Source organism: Ranitomeya imitator, chromosome 4 (genome assembly GCF_032444005.1).
Source record: "Ranitomeya imitator isolate aRanImi1 chromosome 4, aRanImi1.pri, whole genome shotgun sequence".
NCBI classification, from domain to species: domain Eukaryota; kingdom Metazoa; phylum Chordata; class Amphibia; order Anura; family Dendrobatidae; genus Ranitomeya; species Ranitomeya imitator.
Genome location: NC_091285.1, coordinates 177,011,027 through 177,035,935, shown reverse-complemented (window position 1 = coordinate 177,035,935; position 24,909 = coordinate 177,011,027). Strand labels below are relative to the sequence as shown.

Sequence of the window (24,909 nt, the reverse complement as noted above, 5' to 3'; positions counted from 1 at the left end):
CCGAGCGCTTCTGTGATCTCTTTGAGAGACGCAGCTAGAATCATCTAATAGCGGCTTATCCCCGCCCCCAAAAAAAGATCGACAGTTGAAATTCCAATGGTCAGATCCTTCTCTCTGACATCTTCTTTCCATCTATAAGGGGGGATGTCAGGAGGGCCACACACATTAGATGGTCGGCTTACGCTGCTGAAATTGGCAGGTGCAGATGACTTTTATCTAATTTGTATGAGGGCCTAAAAGGGTAAATTATCATTCTCATCCACAGAAATATCTTCTTGAAGTTTTATGTTTATTTCTAGATTTTTTGGGTGCGCTCATTTTGGAGAAAATAGGCTATCGGTGTGCTTTCTTTTTCCCCTCCAGTACACTATCTGTTCCTCAAATCTTGATCAATAGTGAAGAGATCTATAGATCCAGACACAAATGCGGTGACAGATATATGTATAGAAGTTCATTGTCCAAAGTATAAAGGTGAGCAGGTAACAATCATGTTTTATTAGGAAGTCACTATTTATGTTCTATGTGCGAATATCAGTAAAGAGGACAAGTATTCTTCTGAAATGTCTGTCTTACTATATACAGGTGCTTCTCACTAAATTGGAATATCATCAAAAAGTTAATTTCAGTTCTTCAATACAAAAACGGAATCTCATATATTATATAGAGTCATTACACACAGGGTGATCTATGTCACATGTTTATTTCTGTTAATGCTGATGATTATGGCTTACAGCCAATGAAAAGCCAAAAGTCATTATCTCAGTAAATTAGAATAATTAACAAAAAAAACACCTGCAAAGGCTTCCTAAGGGTTTTAAAAGGTCCCGTAGTCTGTTTCAGTAGCTCCACAATCATGGGGAAGACTGCTGACTTGACAGATGTTCAGAAGGCAGTCATTGACACACTCTACAAGGAGGATAAGCCACAAAAGGTCATTGCTACAGAAGCTGGCTGTTCACTGAGTGCTGTATCCAAGCATATTAATGGAAAATGGAGGGGAAAAGTGTGGTAGAAAAAGGTGCACAAGCAACCAGGATAACCGCAGCCTTGAAAGGATTGTTAAGAAAAGGACATTCAAAAATTTGGGGGAGATTCACAAGGAGTGGACTGCTGCTGGAGTCATTGTTTCAGAGCCACCATACACAGACGTATCCAGGACATGAACTACAAGTGTCACATTCCTTGTGTCAAGCAGCGTCGGACTGGAGCACCTTGGGCCCACCAAAGAAAATCATTCTTGGGGCCCACTATGTAGCTACATAGAAATAAATACAAGACCAGCAATTGTGTGGTAAAACACGCTAATATCAGGGTATAACATAAGGTAGTACACATCTTAATTATGTAGCAGGAGTTGGGGTAGCCTCCCTCATAGAATATAATGAAATTAGCCTCATAGAATATAATGCAGCACCCTCACGAAATATAAAGTAGCCCCCCTCACAGAATATAATGCAGCCCCTCATAGGATATAATGCAGCACCCCACAAAATATAATGCAACCCCTCATAAGGTATAATGCAGACCCCCCATAGAATATAATGTAGCACCCTCACAGGTTATAATACAGCCCCCCTCATACAGCATGATGCAGCCCCTCCACACAGAATATAATGTAGCCCCCTCAGAGTATAATGCAACTCCCCGTAGAATACACTGTAGCCCCCTCATATAGTATGATGTAGCCCCCAGAATGTAATGTAGCCCCCTGAGAGAATCGAGCCCCCACACAGAATATATTGCAGCCCCCCTCCACAGAATATAATGTGGAACCCTCAAAGTATAATGCAGCTCCCCTCATCGGGTATAATGCAGGCCCCCTCCACCTCCATCATTGCCTTCTCACCCACATTCCCTATCATTGCCCATTCCACCACCTCCATCATTGCCTCCCCCCACCACCACCACCATCGTTGTCCTTTCCACCACAACCATCATTGCCTTCTCCCCCCACCCCATCATTGCCCATTCTACCACCTCCATTATTGCCTCCCCCCACCACCACCACCATCATTGTCCTTTCCACCACAACCATCATTGCCTTCTCCCCCCACCCCATCATTGTCCATTCTACCACCACCGTTATTGACTCCTCCCCCACCTCTGTTATTTCTCCTGAGAATGAATAAATAAGTTACAACCGGACCTTAAGGTACCGTCACATTAAGCGACGCTGCAGCGATATAGACAACGAGCCAATCGCTGCAGCGTCGCTGTTTAGGTCGTTAGGAGCGTCAAACACCGGCAACAGCAGAACGATGCAGGAGCGATCCAGTGACGTACTTATCGTTCTCGCTGGTTGTTAGCTCCATGTAAAAACATTGCTGGCATCGTTGCTTTTGATGTCAAACATGACGATTCACGCCGACCTGACGACCAAATAAAGTTCTGGACTTCTAGCTACGACCAGCGATGTCACAGCGGGATCCAGATTGCTGCTGCGTGTCAAACACAACGAGATCGCTATCCAGGACGCTGCAACGTCACGGATCGCTGTCGTTCTCGTTGGAAAGTTCAGTGTGAAGGTACCTTTACTATTGTAGGATATTCACAGTCTGACACTGTCGGCAATAATTAGACAGTGTCTGTGTGTGCAGAAACAAACCCGACTGACAAGGGGAAGAGTAATAATAACCGACTATCAATTTATTTATCAAATCCCAGGAGGAATAACAGAGGAACAATACAGTTAAAACTATGATGCTCCAGCATTACGCCATAAAAAATAGAAGTATTTACTACAACATCGTCGGGACAAGTGACAGGTGGGCTTTTAAGAGTAAACATTTAAAGAGTAATCTTTGTTGTAGTTTTTATTTTATGAATGAATAGTACACATAGGGATAAGGTACCTTTCCATATATCTTATCAGAGAAATTTTCTTTGTCCTGGACTGATCATGCATTCTCAAATCTTGGGTAAAATCTGTAGGAAGACAGATTTCCCATTACTAAGAGAGGAGATGCCAGTTGGTGCTTGTAGAATTCTATGGAGAGGAGAGAAGCTGGAGGCAGACAAAGGCAACAGCTACAGTTCTCCATAAAACTTTACAGGCACCAACCGTCATCGATCTCAGTAACGGGAACAATTTAATCTGTGAAATGAGAATTTAAAAAATGAATCCGTCCCGGAGGAGAGAGGAGCAGGTTTCCCTGATTTCTTTTCGCGTGTATTATTGATTTATGAAAACAGAAATTAAGACGACAGTTTACTCTGTAATTTATTTCACAGCTTGTTAGAAATTCAGTCTACTCACCCAGAAATGTGGCGATGGCCTCGACTCCTCCGTTGTAGATCGTGGCGTTCTGCTCGGGCTCCACGTGCTCCCAGAGAACCTGCACATAATTCACCACTTGGTTGTATCCCGCTGTGGCCAGTGCCCACCATAGAGACCAGTAGAGGAGCTGCATTGAGGAGTAACAGGCCTTCAAGTCCTTGCCCAGGAGCCAGAGAACTTTACAGAAGGTTGGGCCAGAACTTTTGCTTGGGTCCTTTGTCTCTGATTCTGCACATGGCGCATCTGGGTTATTACTAGTTACTGTTGGGTCTTCAGATGTTCCACCAACATTGTCTTCCATTGATTTTTTATGGAAAAACATACTCTTTCTTGGCATGGGAAGGACAAAGGATGATATAAAAGCTATTGAGACGCTTATCAAAGAAATGACATTGAGATAGAAGTAAGACACTCCAGCGAAGGAGACCAGAAGCTGCCCCAGAACGGAGGCCACAGTATATCCCACCAATGTGACACTGCGGCAGTAGCTGGTCACCTTCTGGTAATGTTCTGTGTCCACCACACTGTAGATGTAGGAGAAGTAGGCCACCTCTGTGGCAGTGACCATGCCGTACATAAACTCTAGGCCCTGCATGGCAGGAACTCCACGGGCAAAGAGCAAAAGGATCCAGCAGATCACGTAACTCAGGCCCTGCAGGACAATCACTGGCTTGTATCTTAAATAGTCTGTGAGCAGGAATACTGGGAATAATATCACCAGGTAGCTGTAGGTCCATACTGGGAAGATAGAGTTTGTCACCTGTGATATGGGAATATAGTGGAAATTATAATATACAGTCAATAACCAACATATGTAGCAATAAGAATCATATAAACATACATATAATTATAGCCATGGAAGCGTGACGGAAGGGAAAACAGAAAGAGGGCAAAGGCAAGACATATGCCAAACCATGAATTATAGATTCAGTTAAAGGGAATTTATCACTAGGTTTTGCCACCTAATCTGAGAGTAGCATAATATAGGGGCAGAGACCCTGATCACTGTAATTTTTTATAAAACTACTATTTTATCAGCAGGAGATTATCACTAGAGGATTAGTAAACCTGCTCCAATGTAGTCTTCTATATTATTGTGTGCTGTATAACCCCGCCCCCACCACTGATTGGCAGCTTTCTACCTATGCACAGAGTACACAGAAAGCTGCCAATCAGAGGTGTGGGCGGGGCAATACAGGGCTCAGCATTCAGAGAACTGCTAGATCTGCAGCAGATAAAGTGATTTTATCAAACCTGCAGCAAGTAGCTCAGTAAGTGACACATTGCTGGCTCTACATTACGCTGCTCTCTGATGGCATAGCAAAAACCTAGTGACAGATTCCCTTTAAAGGGATTGACCAGGACTTAGATATTGATGACCTATCTATATCAATTACATTTAATCAAGTGATAGTCGGACACCCAGCATTCCCACTGATTAGCTGTTTGCTGGTCCTGAGGTGGCTGGATTTACAGTGTATGGAGTCGGAATATGTGCAATGGCTTTTCTTGGGTGCTGCAGCTCAGTTCCCATTGAGGTGCATAGGAGCTGAGCTGTAGAACCCAAGAGCGGCTACTGCACATAGTACATGTGGTGTCCTAAGTCTGTACACTGTGTTTCTGGCTGCAGGACCTGCAAACAGCTGATCTTGGGGGTGCCAAGCATCGGACCCCCACTGATCTGCTATTGGTGACCTATTATCAATATCTAGCGGCCTTGCAACTGAAATTTAAAAATTGATCCTACTTTGAAAATGGTCTTGAATATAAAAACCTACCCTAGAAAAAAAGTCTACACGCTCCTTTTAAAATGCCAGTTTTTTGCCAATTCTTACCAAGAAGAATCATTTTAGAACTTTTTCCACATTTAATGTCACCCATAATCTGTACAAATCCATTGAGAAACAAACTGAAATCATTTTGAGAGGGAAAATAAAAATAGCAAAGGTCAAATAATGTGATTGCATTAGTGTGAACACCCACGTATAATTAAGGATGTGGTTGTGTTCAGAATTAGCCAATCCCACTTCCACTCATGTTAGGTAGTGGTCAGTACACCGCTGCCATCATTCACAGTGATTCTGATTTACCCCATATAACATTTAGCTGTTCTAGTAGGGTTTAAACTGACATTTTCTTAGTTGTATGTTACAGCAAATGCTTATAAGACAGCTAAAGGATGACAGTGATTAGTCAGAAGGGAAGATTTTTTTTCCAAGGCATTAGATATTCCATGGAACACTGACGACTGTGGCTTAAATGTGGCACTACTGTGGCATCAATTGGACATCCCTCAAAAATTGATGAAAATTTGTCCTGGAGGCTGCCAAGAGGCCTACAACAACATTAAAGGAGCTGAAGGAATTTCTGGCAAGTACTGGTTGTGTACCGCATGATAACAATCTCCAGTATTCTTCATATTTAGATTGTGAGCCCCATCGGGGACAGCGATGATAATGTGTGCAACCTGTAAAGCGCTGCGGAATATGTTAGCGCTATATAAAAAAAATAAAGATTATTATATGTCTGGTCTGTGGAAAAGCGTGTCAAGACTGAAGACTTTTACAAAGAAAAACATGTTTTTCCAAAACCTGCATAAAGTGTGACAAAAGTATGTGGGAAAAAGTGTTATGGTCTGATGAGACTAAGGTTGAACTTTTTTTTTCTATATAATTGCATATATTTGGTACAAAGCCAACACTGCTCATTGCCAAAAGAACACCATACCCCCAGTGAAGCATTGGTGGAGGCAGCATTATGCTTCAGTATTGTTGTTTGGCTGCGGAACTGAGGCTTTAGTCAAGTTGAAGTGAATAATGAATAGTTCCAAATAGTCAATTTAGTATCTTTCGAGCCTATGCAAAAATAGCTGAAGATTAAGAGGAATTTCATCTTAAAGTGAGACAACGATCCTAAGTATACCTCCAAATCAACAAACTAATGGCATTGTCAAATGAAGATCAAAGTTTTGGAATGGCTCAGTCAGAGCCCAGACCTGACTCCAGTAGAAAATCTGTGGGTGACCTGATGAGAGATGCCCTCGCAATTATTAGTTTAAGGGTGTGCAAATTTATGCAGCCACATTATTTTACTTCTTTCATTTTCTTTTTACACTCAAAAAGATTTCATTGAATTGTGCAGATTATGGTTGACATTAAAGGTGGAAAACATTCTGAAATTATTCTATTTGGTATGAACGCACACACACACTGGATGTCACAGATGGTTTATTGAATTTCCACTTGCTAATGTATCGGGACCAGACATGTTTATTCAGTTTACTTTAGTTAAATGTTTCCCACAGTGGGTAATAATTAATGAGTTATTCTTTAGAGTCCATTACGAAGCATAATTCCTGTTCCTCTCCTCACACTTGTTCTAATATATATTGCATTTAGGAATGAAGAAAATACATCACGTACTGAAGCTGGAAACCAATGCAAGGTAAAGTATACATAGATATACGAAGTATACCGCAATTCTCATCCATTCAAAATCCACTTCTGACTTTGGTTTCTCCAAATGCCAAGATGCCAACATGAAAGGAGCCATGAACTGACATATGCCATCATATTAGTAATAGAGTAAAGGCTTTCCTTTGCTTCTCTTTTTTTCTTTTCACCATCTAATCATTCTTTGCGCACTGATTTTCTAATTTGGTCCAAGATGTTTCCTACTGGTGATGCTTAGTTTAACCGTTAATAAAGTAACTCACTTTTTACCAGTAGCAGTATGCCATGTATTAATAAAGATGAGTATTAGAACTGGTTGATGCTATTTTCACCCTTTTTTCCAATAATAAAAAGTTGCCACCTTGTGTTTTAGGCTGGTTTCACATTTGTGGTTGTGTCCGTAGCGTTTGTGCCGCAATTATCCGCATGCGTCGTGTATTCCTATCTTTAACATTAGGGACCCATGTGTCTGCGATCGGTTGCGCTTTGCCGCATTTGACGACGCATGCGTCGTTTCGTCGTCTGCGGTTTGGGGCGGTAAACACTACATGTAGTAATTTTAGAGGCGTCAATTTGCTGCCTAGAAACGAATGTGGTTGTTAGCGGAAGGAATGCGGCAAAAAAACGCATTATGGTCTATGTGAACGCATGCATTCGCAAGCACATGCGTTTGCTTGCGTTTGTGAACTCATGCGTTGCACCACAGAAAAACATGTCTAGACACTGATTACCCCCCCACATACAAAGTGATAAAGGGAGGGAGTGGACATTTGCAGGTCACTACTCAGCAGACAGAGAAGCAGAGCAGACGCAGGCAAAAACCTTGGAGGAAACAAGACACTGAACAATGTGAGTATATCCTAACCAATGTCTTTATTTTCTATTTTCTGTCTCTATATGTCCTAATTTCTGGCATTTTTTTCTTTCTGCATGCATCAGAATGTCATCTTCTGATGAGGAGCAACGTTATGGGCCTGCACAAGCCGAACATGTCAGTGCAGTGAGTACTCACCTCCTCAGATTGGTAAGTATTCACTATCACATCTACACATGTGACAATTTTTTTCCCCTTTTTTTAGAGCACTTCTTCCACTGCGGCAGAGGCCGAGCAGGAGCAGCGGGGTCACGGTCGGGTGGCAAGGCGGCAGCGTGCAAGTATACCTGGCTGATTATTGTATCCTGACTTTACTATTCTTGAATGTTCATTTCTTTACTTTCCTCTTTTTTTACCTTTTTCTTCTTGACTTTTATTTATTTTTTAGGTTCCAGAACGGGATGAGGACCTCATTGAAAATGACCTCCTAATCTCACTGGTCCTTGAGCGAGTCCCGTTGTGGGACACCCGGGTTCTGCAGCACTCGGACAACATGACGATCCGGCGGCTATGGAATGAGGTGGCCAAAGCAATGTGGGATGGTTGGGACAACGCCCCTACTCGGGTCCGAAATGCATTTTGTAAGCATTGCAATGCGGTGTGCTGCAGCAGTGACCTTGGTCGTGATCACATAACTGTGTGTAATGAGAGAAACTCCTGAGAGTTTCTCTCATCACACACAGTTGTGTGATCACGGTCAAAAGTGCATTGTCTAACCATTATTTATATTTTTCAACAGTGCTCAAAGTCAAAACACGTTACCGTTCGATGAAGGATCGCTTCAACAAGGATCTTCGTCAAGAGTGCCGGCTTCCTAGTGGTTCTGGAGCAAGGATCCGCAAATACAAGTATCACCGCATCCTTGCATTTTTTAGACCGGTCCTTGCCCAGAGAACATAAGTATTGTTTGTGGTGTAATGGGTTGTGTTGGATTGCCTAATCTGTATTTTTCTATTTCACAGGAGTTGGCGCTTTACTATTGTAAATGTTTGGTAGTAATGTGTTTTTTTCTTTTTTCACAGCACATGGAGTAGCACTCTTGACCCTGGTTCTGGAGCGGTCCTTTCATCCAACAGCCACGGAGCCGTCCCAGCCATCGAGCAGTGCTGCAGCCAGTGGGCCTGCCACACAGACTGGTCCATCAGGTGTTCCCCTTTCCCAGTTCTCTGCCTGTGCCTCTTTTTTTGGGGCTCTTCCCGGCAGCGGCAGAGGGCCTCGGACAGGTCACTCATGCACGAGTTTTTGCACTTGAGCTCGGTCTTTCATGATGGACTCAATGCGATGGGTGACCGACTGGATAGTGCCATAAACAAGAGTCCCTCAAGGCTCTGTCCTAGGGCCCCTACTTTTTTCCATCTATACCCTTGGCCTAGGACAACTCATAAAGTCCCATGGCTTCCAGTACCACCTATATACGGACGACACTCAGATCTACCTCTCTGGCCCAGATGTCGCCTCTCTTCTGTCCAGAATCCCGGAGTGTCTGTCAGACATATCCTCCTTCTTCACCTCTCGCTTCCTAAAACTCAATGTAGACAAAACCGAACTCATCATCTTTCCCCCATCTCACGTATCCCCCCTACCTGAACTATCTATTATAGTAAACGGCATCACGCTCTCTCCCGCACCTGAAATCCGCTGCCTCGGGGTAACTCTCGATTCTGCCCTGTCCTTCAAACCGCACGTCCAAACCCTTGCCACCTCCTGTCGCCTCCAACTCAAAAATATTGCCAGAATTCGTCCCTTCCTCAGCCCACAATCTACTAAAACTCTTGTGCATGCCCTCATCATCTCACGCCTCGATTACTGCAACACCCTCCTCTGTGGCCTCCCCGCTAACTCCCTTGCACCACTCCAGTCTGTCCTCAACTCTGCTGCTCGGCTAATCCACCTCTCTCCTCGCTACTCCCCTGCTTCTCCCCTCTGTAAATCGCTCCACTGGCTCCCAATTCCCCAATGAATCCAGTTCAAACTACTAACACTGATCTACAAAGCCATCCACAACCTGTCCCCTCCCTATATCTCTGAACTAATCTCCCAATATCTTCCCTCACGTAATTTCCGATCCTCCCAAGACCTCCTTCTCTCCTCCACACTTATTCGTTCCTCACACAACCGCCTCCAAGATTTCTCCTGAATATCCCCCATCCTCTGGAATTCCACGCCTCAACACATCCGATTATCCACCACCCTCGGATCCTTCAGACGGAACCAGAAAACCCATCTCTTCAGTAAAGCCTACAGCCTGCAATAACCACTCTACTGCCACGTCACCGACTGCCCAAGCTGCCGCCACGTCACCGACCGCCCGAGCTGCCGCCACTTCACCGACCTCCTGAGCTGCCGCCACGTCACCGACCACCCGAGCTGCCGCCACGTCACCGACCACCCGAGCTGCCGCCACAGCACCGACCACCCGAGCTGCCGCCACGACCACCCGAGCTGCCACCTCACCACCACCAGTGCTGCAGCACACCAACCTCCTGTCTCTTCTCCACTATCCTGAAGAATGTAAGTCCACAAGGACAGGGTCCTCTCCCCTCTGTACCAGTCTGTCACTGTAAATTTGTTTACTGTTAACGATATCTATAACCCTGTATGTAACCCCTTTTCACATGTACAGCACCATGGAATTAATGGGGCTATATAAACAAATAATAATAATAATAATAATAATAATAAACAATATGAATACACGTATCCAAGAGGTCACAAAAGCCTTGACCAAGTAAAAGCCGACCTCCAGAGGCCAGCACATCATTTTTTCAGTCAAATTGAACAGGGCATGTCAGAACACCTTACTCCTGATCTTCAGCTCAGTGTCATGCAGGCCTGCAATGCTGCTTACGTGCAGGCTAGGCAGCAGAGTCGGAATTTTCAGCAGATAGTGGCGGCATATCCACCTGTGCCTACACTGTCACGCTTGACGTCAATGCTGAGCTCTGCTGCATACCACTGCACGGCCACCTCCATTCCAAACACTGCCGGACACCACTACAGCACCACCACCATGCCGAGTGCTGTTGGACAGCCCACCACCACCTCCATGACAACTGCTGCTCCTGCTTGGACCTCCTCCACTGCCACCACCATGCAGCAGCAGCACCCGGATCAGGACAGGTCGGCCACCATCACCAGGTCCCAGCTGCTGCAACAGCAGCACCTGGATCCTGGCATGCTTTTCAGCACCAGCATGCAGCAGCAGCACCCGGACCCTCGAATGGCTTTCACCACCACCAGGATGCAGCAGCAGCACCTGGACCCTGGCATGGCCTTGCCCACTACCACAACCATGCAGTGGCACACGGACCCTGGCAGGTCGGTCACCACGACCAGGCCACAACAAATGAGCCCACCAAGGCTCCCCAGACCGCAGCGCCGATCCCAAAAAGGGAAACAAAATAAAAAACAAAGGACGATCTCAATTCTTCCTCCTTCACCTCCCAATGTGTCTGTAATGTCAGGTTTGTCTCACCCTTCCAGTGTGTCTCTGCCCTCTCGTGCATCAAGCCCCATCTCTGAACTCCCAGACCCCACTACTTTAATTGCCCCTACTCCTGTCACCCCTGCGTCGTCCACATTAAGCCAGGCCTCACAGCTACACCCCCCCCATTTCCATCACTACCCCAAGCAGGCGTAGTTAAATTAATTTTTTTGTTAAAGAATAATAATGTTTTTGCCCCCAATAATGTTTGGTTAATTGTGTATTTCGCCGCCGGCAACACGCACCGTGCGCCGAATAAAATACTGCACCGCACACTTTATTTTTTGGCCAACTCATAACTCCAGTAGTTATTAAGTAGAAGACTTCACCTTTGTGTGTTTGGTATAGAGCTATGAGGTGGCCAAAAAAAAACAAAATTACTTGTGTTTTCTCCATAATCTCTTCAGTCTGATTAATCTGTGTCGCTGACTGAAGAGAAAATGGCGGTAATACAAAGCAGAACTATACTGAACAGGTCATGTTTCAAAAAAATATTTATTACACTTGACCTGGTGAATAGAGAACTGCCGTGTATAACCTCCATTTTTTCTTCAGTGTACGTAATCTATTTCACACAAACTGAAGAGACGATGGAGGTCATACAAGGCATATCTATAGTCACCTGGACAGGTGTCAGAAATAGTGAATTCATGAGGCTGTTATTTGTGCATCATGAATTCATTATTTATGACACCTGACTTGATGAGTGTAGATCTTCAGTCTGCGTCCAATAGATACTGCAGAACAGAATCAGGACGTAATGACGTCAACTACCTTTCCACTAACATACCGTATATACTCGAGTATAAGCCGACCCGAGTATAAGCCGACCCCCTAATTTTGCCACAAAAAACTGGGAAAACTTATTGACTCGAGTATAAGCCTAGGGTGGAAATGCAGCATTTACCGGTGAATTTCAATAATAAAAATACATCATTATTTCCCCATAGCTGTGCCATATAGTGCTCTGCGCCATTCATTATTGCCCTATAGCTCTGCCCCATATAGTGCTCTGCGCCGTTCATTATAGCCCTATAGCTGCGCCCCATATAGTGCTCTGCACCGTTCATTATTGCCCTATAGCTGTGCCCCATATAGTGCTCTGCACCGTTCATTATTGCCCTATAGCTGTGCCCCATATAGTGCTCTGCACCGTTCATTATTGCCCTATAGCTGTGCCCCATATAGTACTCTGCGCCGTTCATTATTGCCCTATAGCTGTGCCCCATATAGTGCTCTGCACCGTTCATTATTGCCCTATAGCTGTGCCCCATATAGTGCTATTGCACCGTTCATTATTGCCCTATAGCTCTGCCCCATATAGTGCTCTGCACCGTTCATTATTGCCCTATAGCTGTGCCCCATATAGTGCTCTGCACTGTTCATTATTGCTCTATAGCTCTGCCCCATATAGTGCTCTGCACCGTTCATTATTGCCCTATAGCTGTGCCCCATATAGTGCTCTGCACCGTTCATTATTGCCCTATAGCTGTGCCCCATATAGTGCTCTGCACCGTTCATTATTGCCCTATAGCTCTGCCCCATATAGTGCTCTTGCACCGTTCATATTGCCCCATAGAAAGCTCTGCCATTGTCGCTGCTGCTGCTGCTGCAGTAAAAAAAACCAAAAACACATACTTACCTCTCTTGCTTGCAGCTCCCGGCGTCTCTCTGCTCTGACTGATCAGGCAGAGGGTGGTGCGCACACTATATGCGTCATCGCGCCCTCTGACCTGAACAGTCAGAGCGCAGAGACGCCGGGAAGATGGAGCGGCGCCCGGCGGCTGGAACGTGGACAGGTAACTATGACATACTTACCTGGTCCTGGCGTCCGGCTCCTTCTCCTGGACAGCTGTCTTTGGTGCCGCAGCTTCTTCCTCTATCAGCGGTCACCGTTACCGCTGATAAGAGAAATGAATAGGCGGCTCCACCCCTATGGGAGGTGGAGCCGCTTATTCATTTCTCTAATGAGCGGTCCCACGTGACCGCTGATAGAGGAAGAACTGCAGCACCGAAGACCGTGGGACGGCAGGGGGAGCGTCAGGATCGCTGGAAGCAGGTAAGTATGCCTCAGCGCCCTCACCCCCTCACCCGCCGACCCTGCCACCCACCTTGACTCGAGTATAAGCCGAGAGGGGCACTTTCAGCCCAGAAATTTGGGCTGAAAATCTCGGCTTATACTTGAGTATATACGGTAAGTGGTTTTTAGAGGAATACATAGGAGACTCGGTCAAGATATCAAAACACAAATTTTATTAACAAAAAATATCATTAACATTTAAAACATAACTGGTACAGGCCCATACACAACAGGAAATTTTACATAATATTGTCTTGCCATGCCACACGTCCAATATCAGAATAAGAAAAGGCAGCAAATTGGTCCCGCATGTGACCAACTTCAACAGTTGACCGCAGCTGGTGATGCTGGTAATCTGGCAGTGGGTTTGCAACTGGTTCATCCAGTTCAATGTTGGGTCGTTCCTTAGCCATTATGTAATTGTGGAGAACCACGCAGGCTTTGACCACCTCATCGACTGTCTTCATTGGTAGATTAATGGCTGTTCCAAGAATGCGCCATTTTGAGCCTAGAAACCCAAAGGTACCCTCTACTGTTCTTCGGGCCCTGGTCAGTCTGTAGTTATAGATCCTTTTAGTGTGGTTCAAGTCCCGACTGGAATATGGCTTCAGCAGGTTTCCACACATCTGAAAGGCCCAACCATAACAGATGGCATCAGTGGGCCTTGAGTGTTGGGGAGAGGTCGTGGCAGTGGAAAATTAAAATTTTTGACATACACACATCAGCCCATATCAGAGTTCTTGAAAGTCTGGGAGTTGCTGCCACGGCCAAAAGCTCCAATGTCCACGGCGATGAAGCGACAGTCCGCATCTGCTATTGCCATGAGCACAACTGAAAAATATTTTTTGTAGTTGAAGTACTCCGATCCAGTTCTGGCGGGTTTGATAATGCACATGTGCTTTCCATCCACCGCTCCCAAACAGCTGGGGAAATCACACACACTCCAGAATTTTTCTGCAATTTCAATCCACATGTCCTCCGTGGGTAGGGGTATAAACTCATCCTGGAGAACATTCCACAAAGCCCGGCAGGTGTCCGCAACTATTCCAGACAGGGTGGAAATAACAAGCCAGTACTGAAAGAGAAGGGATGATAAACTCTCTCCGGTTGCCAGAAATCTGAAATAAAAAAAAATAAAAAATAACAATCAATTCCATTTATGGTGGTGTTTAGCTAAAGACATAAAGGAAAATACAAATAATACATGGCAGACCAATAATAATTATAACTGGCTTTTGTTTAGAATTATTACGTACCTTAATGGGACCAGGAGACGTTCCTCTGCAGGAATCGCTCTACGGAGCTGGGTGTCCTGTCTCCGCATGGCTCCTTGAACATGACCAAGCAATTCCCGGAAAGAGTCTTGAGACATCCTGGTATATTCTGGGAATTTGTTGGGGTTGGCATTAAGCTCGCCATATAGTGTGTGATAGGCTCCACGGCTCTCCCAGAGTTCAATAATGGGGTGTCTCCAAAAACGCCGACGCTGTGTCCTTCTCTGTCGTTCTCTATTTCTTTGTTGCTCCCAAGCAAACGCACAGGCAAGAAACAGCTTGATGCTCAAATCCAGGTTGAAATAAAAGCTCTCCATGCGAAGATCCATCATGACACAGGATACAGTAGCAAACTATGAAGATTTCAGCAGTCCTAGGGTCTATATATACAGTACAGACCAAAAGTTTGAACACACCTTCTCATTTAAAGATTTTTCTGTATTTTCATGACTATGAAAATTGTACATTCACACTGAAGGCATCAAAACTATGAATTAACACATTATTATTATTATACATTTTTATAGCGCCATTTATTCCATGGCGCTTTACATGTGAATACGGGGCAAATATAGACAAATACATTAAACATGAGCAGATAACAAGGCACACGAGTACATAAGGAGGGAGGACCCTGCCCGCGAGGGCTCACAGTCTGCAGGGGGTGGGTGAGGATACACTAGGAGAGGGAAGAGCTGGCTGTGCGGCTGTTCAGTAGGTTGAGGATCACTGCAGGCTGTAGGCTTGTCGGAAGAGATGAGTCTTCAGGTTCTTTTTGAAGGTTTCTATGGTAGGCGCAAGTCTGATGTGTTGGGGTAGAGAGTTCCAGAGTATGGGGGAAGCACGGGAGAAGTCTTGGATGCGGTTATGGGAAGAAGAGATGAGAGGGGAGTAGAGAAGGAGGTCTTGGGAGGATCGGAGGTCGCGTGTAGGTAGGTACCGGGAGACCATGTCACAGATGTATGGAGGAGACAGGTTGTGGATGGCTTTGTATGTCAGTGTGAGGGTTTTGAACTGGAGTCTCTGGGCGATAGGAAGCCAGTGAAGGGCTTGACACAGGGGAGAGGCTGGGGAATAGCGGGGGGACAGGTGGATTAGTCGGGCAGCAGAGTGTAGGATGGATTGGAGTGGTGCCAGAGTGCTAGAGGGGAGTCCAGAGAGTAGGAGGTTGCAGTAGTCGAGGAGGGAGATGATAAGGGCATGCACTAGCGTTTTTGCAGTGTTGCGGTCAAGGAAAGCACGGATCCGGGAAATATTTTTGAGTTTGAGACGACAGGAGGAGGCAAGGGCTTGGATATGTGGCTTGAAAGAGAGGGCAGAGTCGAGGATCACCCCGAGGCACCGGGCGTGTGGGACTGGGGATAGTGAGCAGCCATTGACATTGATGGATAGGTCTGGTGGAGGGGTAGAGTGAGATGGGGGAAAGATGATGAATTCTGTTTTGTCCATGTTCAGTTGTAGAAAGCGAGCAGAAAAGAAGGCTGAAATGGCAGACAGACAGTGCGGGATTTTGGTAAGCAAGGAGGAGAGGTCAGGTCCGGAGAGGTAGATCTGCGTGTCGTCAGCGTAGAGATGGTACTGCATACCGTGGGATTCTATGAGCTGTCCCAGGCCGAAAGTGTAGATGGAGAAGAGTAGGGGTCCTAGAACAGAGCCTTGAGGAACACCGACTGACAAGGGGCGAAGTGAGGAGGTGGTGTGGGGGAGGGAGACACTGAATGTTCGGTCTGTCAGATATGACGAGATCCAGGAAAGGGCCAAGTCTGTGATGCCAAGGGATGAGAGGATTTGTAGCAAAAGGGAGTGGTCTACAGTGTCAAAGGCAGAAGACAAGTCCAGGAGAAGGAGGACAGAGTAGTGTCGCTTGCTCCTGGCAGTTAGTAGGTCATTGGTGACTTTACTTAGGGCAGTTTCAGTTGAGTGATGGGAACGGAAGCCTGATTGTAACCGATCAAAGAGGGAGCAGGAGGAGAAGTGGGAGGACAGTTCAAGATGGACGTGTTGCTCCAGCAATTTGGAGGCATAAGGGAGAAGAGATATTGGGCGATAGCTAGACACAGAGGATGGGTCGAGGGAGGGCTTTTTGAGGATGGGTGTGATCTTGGCATGCTTGAAGGATGAGGGAAAGACACCTGTTGTGAGTGAGAGGTTGAAGAGGTGTGTTAGGGTTGGGATGAAGACCGTGGAAAGGTTAGGGATGAGGTGGGATGGGAGCGGGTCAAGCGTGCAGGTGGTGAGGTGTGATCTTGACAGGAGGGTGGAGAGCTGATCTTCTGTCATGGTGGAGAAGCTGGTTTTGGAGGAGCAGGGTTGAGCAGCTAAGAGGGGCAGTGGGCGCTGTGGGCCAAAGCTTTCTCTGATCGTATCGATCTTCTGTTTAAAGAAAGAGGCGAAGACGTCAGCAGAAATGAGGGGGGAGGGAGGAGGTGCGGGGGGACGGAGTAGAGAATTGAAAGTGTTGAAAAGCTGTTTAGGGTTGTGAGACAGGGAGGATATGAGGGATGAGAAGTAAGTTTGTTTTGCGGCAGTGAGCGCAGACTTGAAGCTGGCGAGGGACTGCTTGTATGCAGTGAAGTGGTCGGCAGAGTGGGATCGCTTCCATCTCCGCTCAGCAATCCTGGAAGCCCATCTCAATTCTTTGGTCAGGCTGGTCAGCCAGGGCTGCCTGTTAATTGTACGAGTTTTACTATGCATGAGTGGGGTGGCCGAATCGAGTGTTGTTGTTATTGTGGTGTTATAAAAAGTGGCAGCAGCATCTGTGTCATGAAGGGAAGCTATGTCTGTGAGAGGGAGAAGGGACTCAGAGAGTGATTGTAAGTTGAGATGTTTGAGATTTCTGCGAGGGTGAGTGAGTTTGTGGAGTGGGGGTTGCACACTAGGAGAGGAGAGGGACGAGAATGTCAGTAGGTTGTGGTCAGACAGGGGGAGGGGTGTGTTAGTGAGGTTAGTAAGGGAGCAGAGGCGGGTGAAGATGAGGTCCAGCGTGTGGCCATCTTTGTGAGTGGCCTCAGAGGACCATTGAGTGAGGCCAAAGGAGGCAGTCAGTGATAAAAGTCTAGAGGTAGCTGAGGTGAAAGTGTCAATGGGGACATTGAAATCACCCATGATGATAGTGGGGATGTCAACAGAGAGGAAATGAAGTAGCCAGGTGGTGAAGTGGTCGAGAAAAGTGGAGATGGCTAGTTCTGGGGGGCGGTAGATGACAGCCAGCTGGAGGTTGGAGGGGGAATAGATGCGGACAGAGTGCACCTCAAACGAGGGAAGAGTAGCGGAGGGTGGTAGCGGGATTGGAGTAAAGGAGCAGGTGTCGGACAGGAGCAAGCCAACTCTTCCACCGCGTTTGTTGCTGGGGCGAGGGGTGTGAGAGAGGTGGAATCCGCCATAGGAGAGCGCAGCTGGAGAGGCCGAGTCAGAGGGCGTGAGCCAGGTTTCAGTGAGGCCGAGGAAGGAGAGTTTGTTGGTGATGAAGAGGTCATGGATAAATGGCAGTTTGTTGCAGATGGAGCGTGCGTTCCATAGTGCTCCAAGTAGGGGGAGCGGGGGAGTGGGGGCTGGATGAATGGGTATGAGGTTGTCGTGGTTGGGAAAACGTGCGGAGGATCGTGGCAGGGGGTTAGAAACGAGTGTGGGGATGAATTGGGGAGGGCCGGGATTTGGGGATATGTCACCAGCAATGAGGAGTAACAGACAGATCATTAGAAGGTGGGAGCAGGATAGGACATGATGTGGCCGTGTGTGTCTGGATAAAAAGGATTGTATGTGGAGGAACAGTTCTGAGGGGAAGGTGAGATGGCTGGGGAGTATGGAGGAAGAAATGACTAGTTCCTTACTAGGAGGAGGGATTGCAGGAGATTGTAAGAAGGAAAGTAGTATGGGGGTGAAAGAGAAAAGAAACCGAAACATTGTAGTGGTTGGTGTTCTGTTACCTTCCAGTCAATTCCAGTCCAATTCAGTCTAATTCAGAATCATAATTAAAAAGATGTAATTTAAAAGATGGAAGTTAAAAGATGATTTGCAGCAGACTGAGTCTATAGCAGACTCCTGCATGTGAATAACACATGTGGAATTATACACTTAACAAAAAAGTGTGAAACAACTGAAAATATGTCTTATATTCTAGGTTCTTCAAAGGAGCCACCTTTTGATTTGATGACTGCTTTGCACACTCTTGGCATTCTCTTGATGATCTTCAATAGGTAGTCACCGGGAACGGTCTTCCAACAATCTTGAAGGAGTTCCCAGAGATGCTTAGCACTTGTTGGCCCTTTTGCCTTCACTCTGCAGTCCAGCTCACCCCAAACCATCTCGATTGGGTTCAGGTCTGGTGACTGTGAAGGCCAGGTCATCTGGCGTAGCACCCCATTACTCTCCTTCTTGGTCAAATAGCCCTTACACAGCCTGGAGGTGTGTTTGGGGTCATTGTTCTGTTGAAAAATAAACGATGGTCCAACTAAACGCAAACCGGTTGGAATAGCATGCCGCTGCAAAATGCTGTGGTAGCCATGCTGGTTCAGTATGCCTTCAATTTTGAATAAATCTTCAACAGTGTCACCAGCAAACCACCCCCACACCATCACACCTCCTCCTCCATGCTTCACAGTGGGAACCAGGCATGTAGAGTCCATCCGTTCACCTTTTCTGCATCGCACAAACACACGGTGGTTGGAACTAAAGATCTCAAATTTGGACTCATCAGACCAAAGCACAGATTTCCACTGGTCTTATGTATATTCCTTGTGTTCTTTAGCCCAAACAAGTCTCTTCTGCTTGATGCCTGTCCTTAGCAGTGGTTTCCTAGCAGCTGTTTTACCATGAAGGCCTGCTGCACAAAGTCTCCTCTTAACAGTTGTTGTAGAGATGTGTCTGCTGCTAGAAGTCTGTGTGGCATTGACCTGGTCTCTAATCTGAGCTGCTGTTAACCTGCAATTTCTGAGGCTGGTGACTCGGATAAACTTATCTTCAGAAGCAGAGGTGACTCTTGGTCTTCCTTTCCTGGGGCTGTCCTCATGTGAGCCAGTTTCTTTGTAGCTCTTGATGGTTTCTGCCACTGCACTTGGGGACACTTTCAAAGTTTTCCCAATTTTTCGGACTGACTGACCTTCATTTCTTAAAGTTATGATGGCCACTCGTTTTTCTTTACTTAGCTGCTTTTTTCTTGCCATAATACAAATTCTAACAGTCTATTCAGTAGGACTATCAGCTGTGTATCCACCAGACTCTGCACAACACAACTGATGGTCCCAACCCCATTTATAAGGCAAGAAATCCCACTTACTAACTCTGACAGGGCACACCTGTGAAGTGAAAACCATTCCCGGTGACTACCTCTTGAAGCTCATCAAGAGAATGCCAAGAGTGTGCAAAGCAGTCATCAAAGCATAAGGTGGCTACTTTGAAGAACCTAGAATATAAGACATATTTTCAGTTGTTTCAAACTGTCACGATATGGTATGAAATATCATAAGTAGTTCTCTTGCTTGCCTGCGTGGGCTAAGCCCCCCTTCTTGGAGTGATGCTGCAACAGTTTGTAGCTTCAAATTCCTGGCTTTCAACTCCCAAATTTCCCATCACACCTCGCCAAAGGTATTTACGACTGGCATTTCCTGCAGTGTAAACTCTTTTCCAGCAAGAACTGGATTCTAAGTCGCTTGAATGCAGGGAAGTTCTTTGTTCTGTGTTTGTGAGATATTAGGCACACCGTTTACATTACGAATACGAAAATATATATTGTTAGAGTCCATCGGAGGATCTATACATCGCTCGTAACACGGGCTTCTAACTCCATCTGGTAAAGAAGTAGGGTTTTCTCGGTAAATATGTATCCCAGATAGGACATATTTGATATCATTAGAATGCCCATGTTAATCCGAGATGAATGATGGGTTTGTTATGACTATGACATGTTTTGTAGCGAAGTTCTAGAAATTAGAGAAAATAGTTTAAAGTTTAGTTAGACTGAAGAGGTAGGAGGGACGAGGTGATCCAACCCCTTTCTGGGATGTTACAGGCTGAAGTTATAACTGTCTGCCCAGATCCCCAGCTCATTCTTCTTCTTGACTTCTGCTCTCCTCCTGAAGCCCTGAGCACGTCCAATGAGCTGGGACGTATGGTTGCCTGCCATGCTTTGAACATGTGAGTGTTACCTTTTCTCATTTAATCCCTGTTTATTTCATAATTACCCTTGTACATATTTGCAATTGTCTCATTTGTAACATCTCTTTATAAAATATTTTTGATAAAGCACTGCCTAATTTTTTATGGGATATACTATTATATGTTAGTTCATTCTCCATGCTCTAAAAACCGTACCCTAAGTTTTCTGAAGGGAAATACGCTACTGTTGTGTTGGGTTAGCTTCGGACCCGTTTAATCGAAGCTGGTGGCAGTGATAGTGTGCTGACTTTTGGGATTATGTTGTAGCGACTGCGGCGTTGGTAATTATTGTTCCTGCCTGAGTGGGAGTAGTTTATTGCGTCGCTGCAGCGTGCCCAATAGCCAGTACATAGCAGGCAGCCTGTCGGGCGACCAATTACCCAGGGTGCAGTACCTAATCTGACCTGAGAGTAAGGGGGGCGCCAGAGAGCTGCAAGTGTTAAGTGGAACTGTAAGCAGGATATACATAAATCCCTGCAGTTTGTGGTATATTGAAAAGCAGTGGGATACCTAAAATAAGCCCCTGCTGGAAACTAAGAGGGCAATAGCCTTGTGGGTGTTTTTTCATCACATTGTTAGCAGTGGAGGGATAACTAAGATAAGCCCCCCTGCACATGTGATAGCCGTCTGTTGGCCTAAAGTCACCCCTACCCGTGACGTAGGGGTGACGGTCACGGTGTGAATCGTGACAAATTGGGGGCAGTGGTCAGAGGAATCCTGACAAATTGGTGGCAAGGCGGTGGGATATCTTGGAGCATTAGTGATTTGGTTTGAGTAATCATTCCTCTCACTAAAAACTTGCAGAAAGTTCTCGCGAGGACTCTGCGCAAATAAGTTTGGAGAACGAACTCAGTGTTTTATTAGTCTTGAGACAATTGCGTACTGGTAATTATCCCCTCCCATTCTCTTCGTTTTTCTGTCCTATCTTTTATTTGGCAACCATGGTTGTGTTGGGAGAAACCTTTTATGAGCAGCAGACCAGAGACACCCTTATTGCCTTATGCAAGACACAGCACATTGACTCTGCAAGCAAAAACAAAGCCCAACTGGTCGCAGATCTGGTGCAATGGGAAGCCGCTCTAGACCGCTCTCAGAGCTCAGAGGCCGCAGAAGCCAGCACAAGCAGAGGTGCTGCAGCAGAGGTCCAACCACTGAATGCTGGCCCTGTTAGCAATCCGGGCGAATTGGACCCCCACCTGCAGGCCACCTTGAAAGAATTCCCCACTGACGACCATGAGGGATGTCGGCAGCTGATTCAGCAATACCGGCAGGAGGCCGAGTCCCGAGCCGAGCGAGAGGCTCAGGCCCAACGAGCCGAGCAAGAGGCCCAGGCCCAGCGAGCCGAGCGAGAGGCCCAAGCGGAGCGGGAGTACCAGCTGCAGATGGCCCGACTGCAAATGCAGGGGTCGTCCCAGTCCAGCCGTGAGCCAAGCAGCGCTCAGATACCTAAGCCCCGGCCCGATCACTTCCCTGTAATGGAGAAGGACGGAGACTTGGACACGTTTCTGCGGGCCTTTGAGAAAGCCTGCAGACAGTACCGACTGCCTACAGATGAATGGGCACGATACCTGACACCAGGGCTGAGAGGTAAAGCTCTGGAGGCGTTTGCTGCCCTCCTTCAAGAACAAGATGGTGACTATGAGGCCATCAAGCAGGCTCTGATAGCCAAGTACCAGCTTACACCCGAGGTGTACCGTAGAAAGTTCCGGACCCTCCAACGTGGCCCACACGACAGTTACAGTGATGTGGTGCATGGACTGGGGACCCACTTTGACCAGTGGACCCAAGGACTGTCAGTGACCACCTTTGTACAGCTGCGAGACCTGATGATCAAAGACCAGTTCTTTCATCTTTGCCCAGCTGAGGTGCGACAGTTCGTGATGGACAGAGAACCCAAAGACGTGACGAAAGCAGCGCAGATTGCCGATGCCTATAAGGCCAACCGTAGATCTGAAGTGCGGAAGCCAGTCACCACCAGCTGTAGAGGGGGTAAGCCTGCACCTAACGCCAGTACCCCTGCCAGCCAACACACCAGAGGTCCTGGCCCTGTGGCCAACAACACCAGACCTACCACCGAACCTCGCCAGTGTTACTACTGCAAGCGGCCTGGGCATATCATTACCTTCTGTCCAGACAGGCCGAAGAACCCCCCAGCCAAGGCCCCAGGGCCTAATGCAGCAGTTCTTTTGGTGTGTGGTGTGGTTGGGAGGGTGTGTGACAACGTACAGCACGTCACTGTGGGAGGCCATGTTGCTACAGGCCTCAAAGACACCGGGCTGAACGAACCCTCATCCGACCCGAACTGGCGGCCCCTGAAGAAATCATTCCGGGGAAAACCCTAACTGTCACTGGGATTGGGGGCATCAGTTGTCCCTTACCAATGGCCCGGGTTTATATTGATTGGGGTGCTGGGAGCGGGGTGAAGGAAGTGGGGCTGTCTGATAATTTGCCCACTGATGTTTTGTTGGGGACTGATTTGGGGAGGATGGTTGCATACTACGTCCCTGACACCCCTCCCCAATCTACTAATGAGGGTAAAGTTAACCCTGATGATGATGATGGGAAATCGCATGTGTTACCTGACCATGCTTTATCTTGTAATGATGCATCTATTAACCATTTTTTTCCTAGGATTGATGGTTAAAATGTTGTACCTGTGCCAGCTGAACCTGATAATGATTTTTCTGTGAAGGTTAATGTGTCCATAGGTACAGGCGTGCCAAGCCACGTCGCTCTGCGGAGTGAGACGACTGAGGAACACCTAACAGGGGCAAGTGTCGGTGCTACAGGAAATGCATGGGAACCGTGAGGAAGGTGATGCCATGAAAGTGACCAGTGCCACCGAGGAAGGTAACTGGCCCATAAGTAGCACTGCCCCTGGAGTGTTGGGGGTGGATGGGGAGGTAGAGCCCATAGCAGCGCCGGCTGATGGGCCTGTAGAAACCCCCGGGGAGACAGCCTACGTAGCTGCTGTCACCCGCAGTCAGAGTGCCCAGAACGCAGAGAACTGTCTGCCTTCCGGACCCTCCTCAGTCATCACTGTGACTGAACCAGAGGTGGACCCAGAGCAGGTCCAAGAGGGTTCCCGTGGGGAAGGGACCCTGACGTCGCTTTTTGCTTCCCCTAGCCAGGAGTTTCAGGCGGCTCTGCACACAGATGCGAGCCTAGAGAGTTTGAGACAACTTGCCGGGACGCTCTTCTTAGAGACTGATAAGGAGAAGGTGTTCTGGGAACGAGGAAGGTTGTACCGGGAGACAGTACCCGGAGAATCACAAAAGGAGTGGTTGAGGGAAAGACAGCTGGTCGTCCTGCAGCAATTCCGGGGTGAGTTGTTGCGGATTGCCCATGAGATCCCGCTAGCTGGACACTTGGGGATCAGCAAAACTAAGGCCCGGCTGTCTCAACACTTCTATTGGCCTAAGATGGGGACAGATGTGCCAAACTACTGCAGCTCCTGTGTCACCTGTCAAAGAGTGGGGAAGGCGGGGCCTGCTCTTAAGGCTCTCCTGATCCCGTTGCCAGTGATAGAGGAGCCTTTCCAGAGGATCGCGGTGGACATTGTGGGCCCGCTGGCCGTCCCCAGCAGCTCTGGAAAGCAATACATCCTTACTGTGGTAGACTACGCTGCCCGGTACCCAGAGGCAGTAGCTCTGTCGTCAACTAGGGCAGATAAGGTGGCGGATGCCCTGTTGGCCATCTTTTCACGTGTAGGATTTCCCAGGGAAATGCTTACTGATCAAGGGACCCAATTTATGTCTCGCCTAATGGAGGCTCTCTGTAAGAGAATGCAGGTGAAGCACCTGGTATCGAGTGCGTATCACCCACAGACCAATGGCTTGTGTGAACGCTTGAATGGTACCCTCAAACAGATGCTACGCATGCTGGTTGAGACTCAAGGGCGCGACTGGGAGCGGTACCTCCCACACCTGCTGTTCGCTTACCGATAGGTTCCTCAGGCCTCGACGGGGTTCTCCCCCTTCGAGCTCCTGTACGGCAGGCGAGTCCGGGGACCCCTTGGTTTGGTAATAGAATACTGGGAAGAGGAGCCGAACCCTTCTGAAGTGTCCATAGTGGAGTATGTAATGCGCTTCCGTGACAAGATGCAGACCTTGACGCAGTTGGTGCATGACAACATGACGCAGGCTCAGGCTGACCAGAAGCACTGGTACGACCAGAACGCCCGGGAGCGGACCTACCACGTGGGTCAAAAGGTGTGGGTGCTGGTCCCCGTACCAACAGATAAGCTTCAGGCAGCCTGTGAGGGCCCGTATGTCGTCCACCAACAGCTCAACCCGGTCACGTACGTGGTCACGCT

General features: G+C 47.2%; 1 protein-coding gene across 3 annotated transcripts in view; it reads right to left on the bottom strand.

Moving 5' to 3' along the window:
- The window catches only part of LOC138675684 (thiamine transporter 2-like), a 58,010-nt gene that overhangs the window by 19,321 nt on the left and 13,780 nt on the right, over positions 1 to 24,909 (bottom strand). For all 3 annotated transcript variants that reach the window (XM_069764115.1, XM_069764118.1, XM_069764116.1), the window contains exon 2: positions 3,257 to 4,037. In XM_069764115.1, coding sequence (XP_069620216.1) covers positions 3,257 to 4,037 — 781 coding nt within the window. The remainder of the gene's footprint in view (positions 1 to 3,256; positions 4,038 to 24,909) is intronic.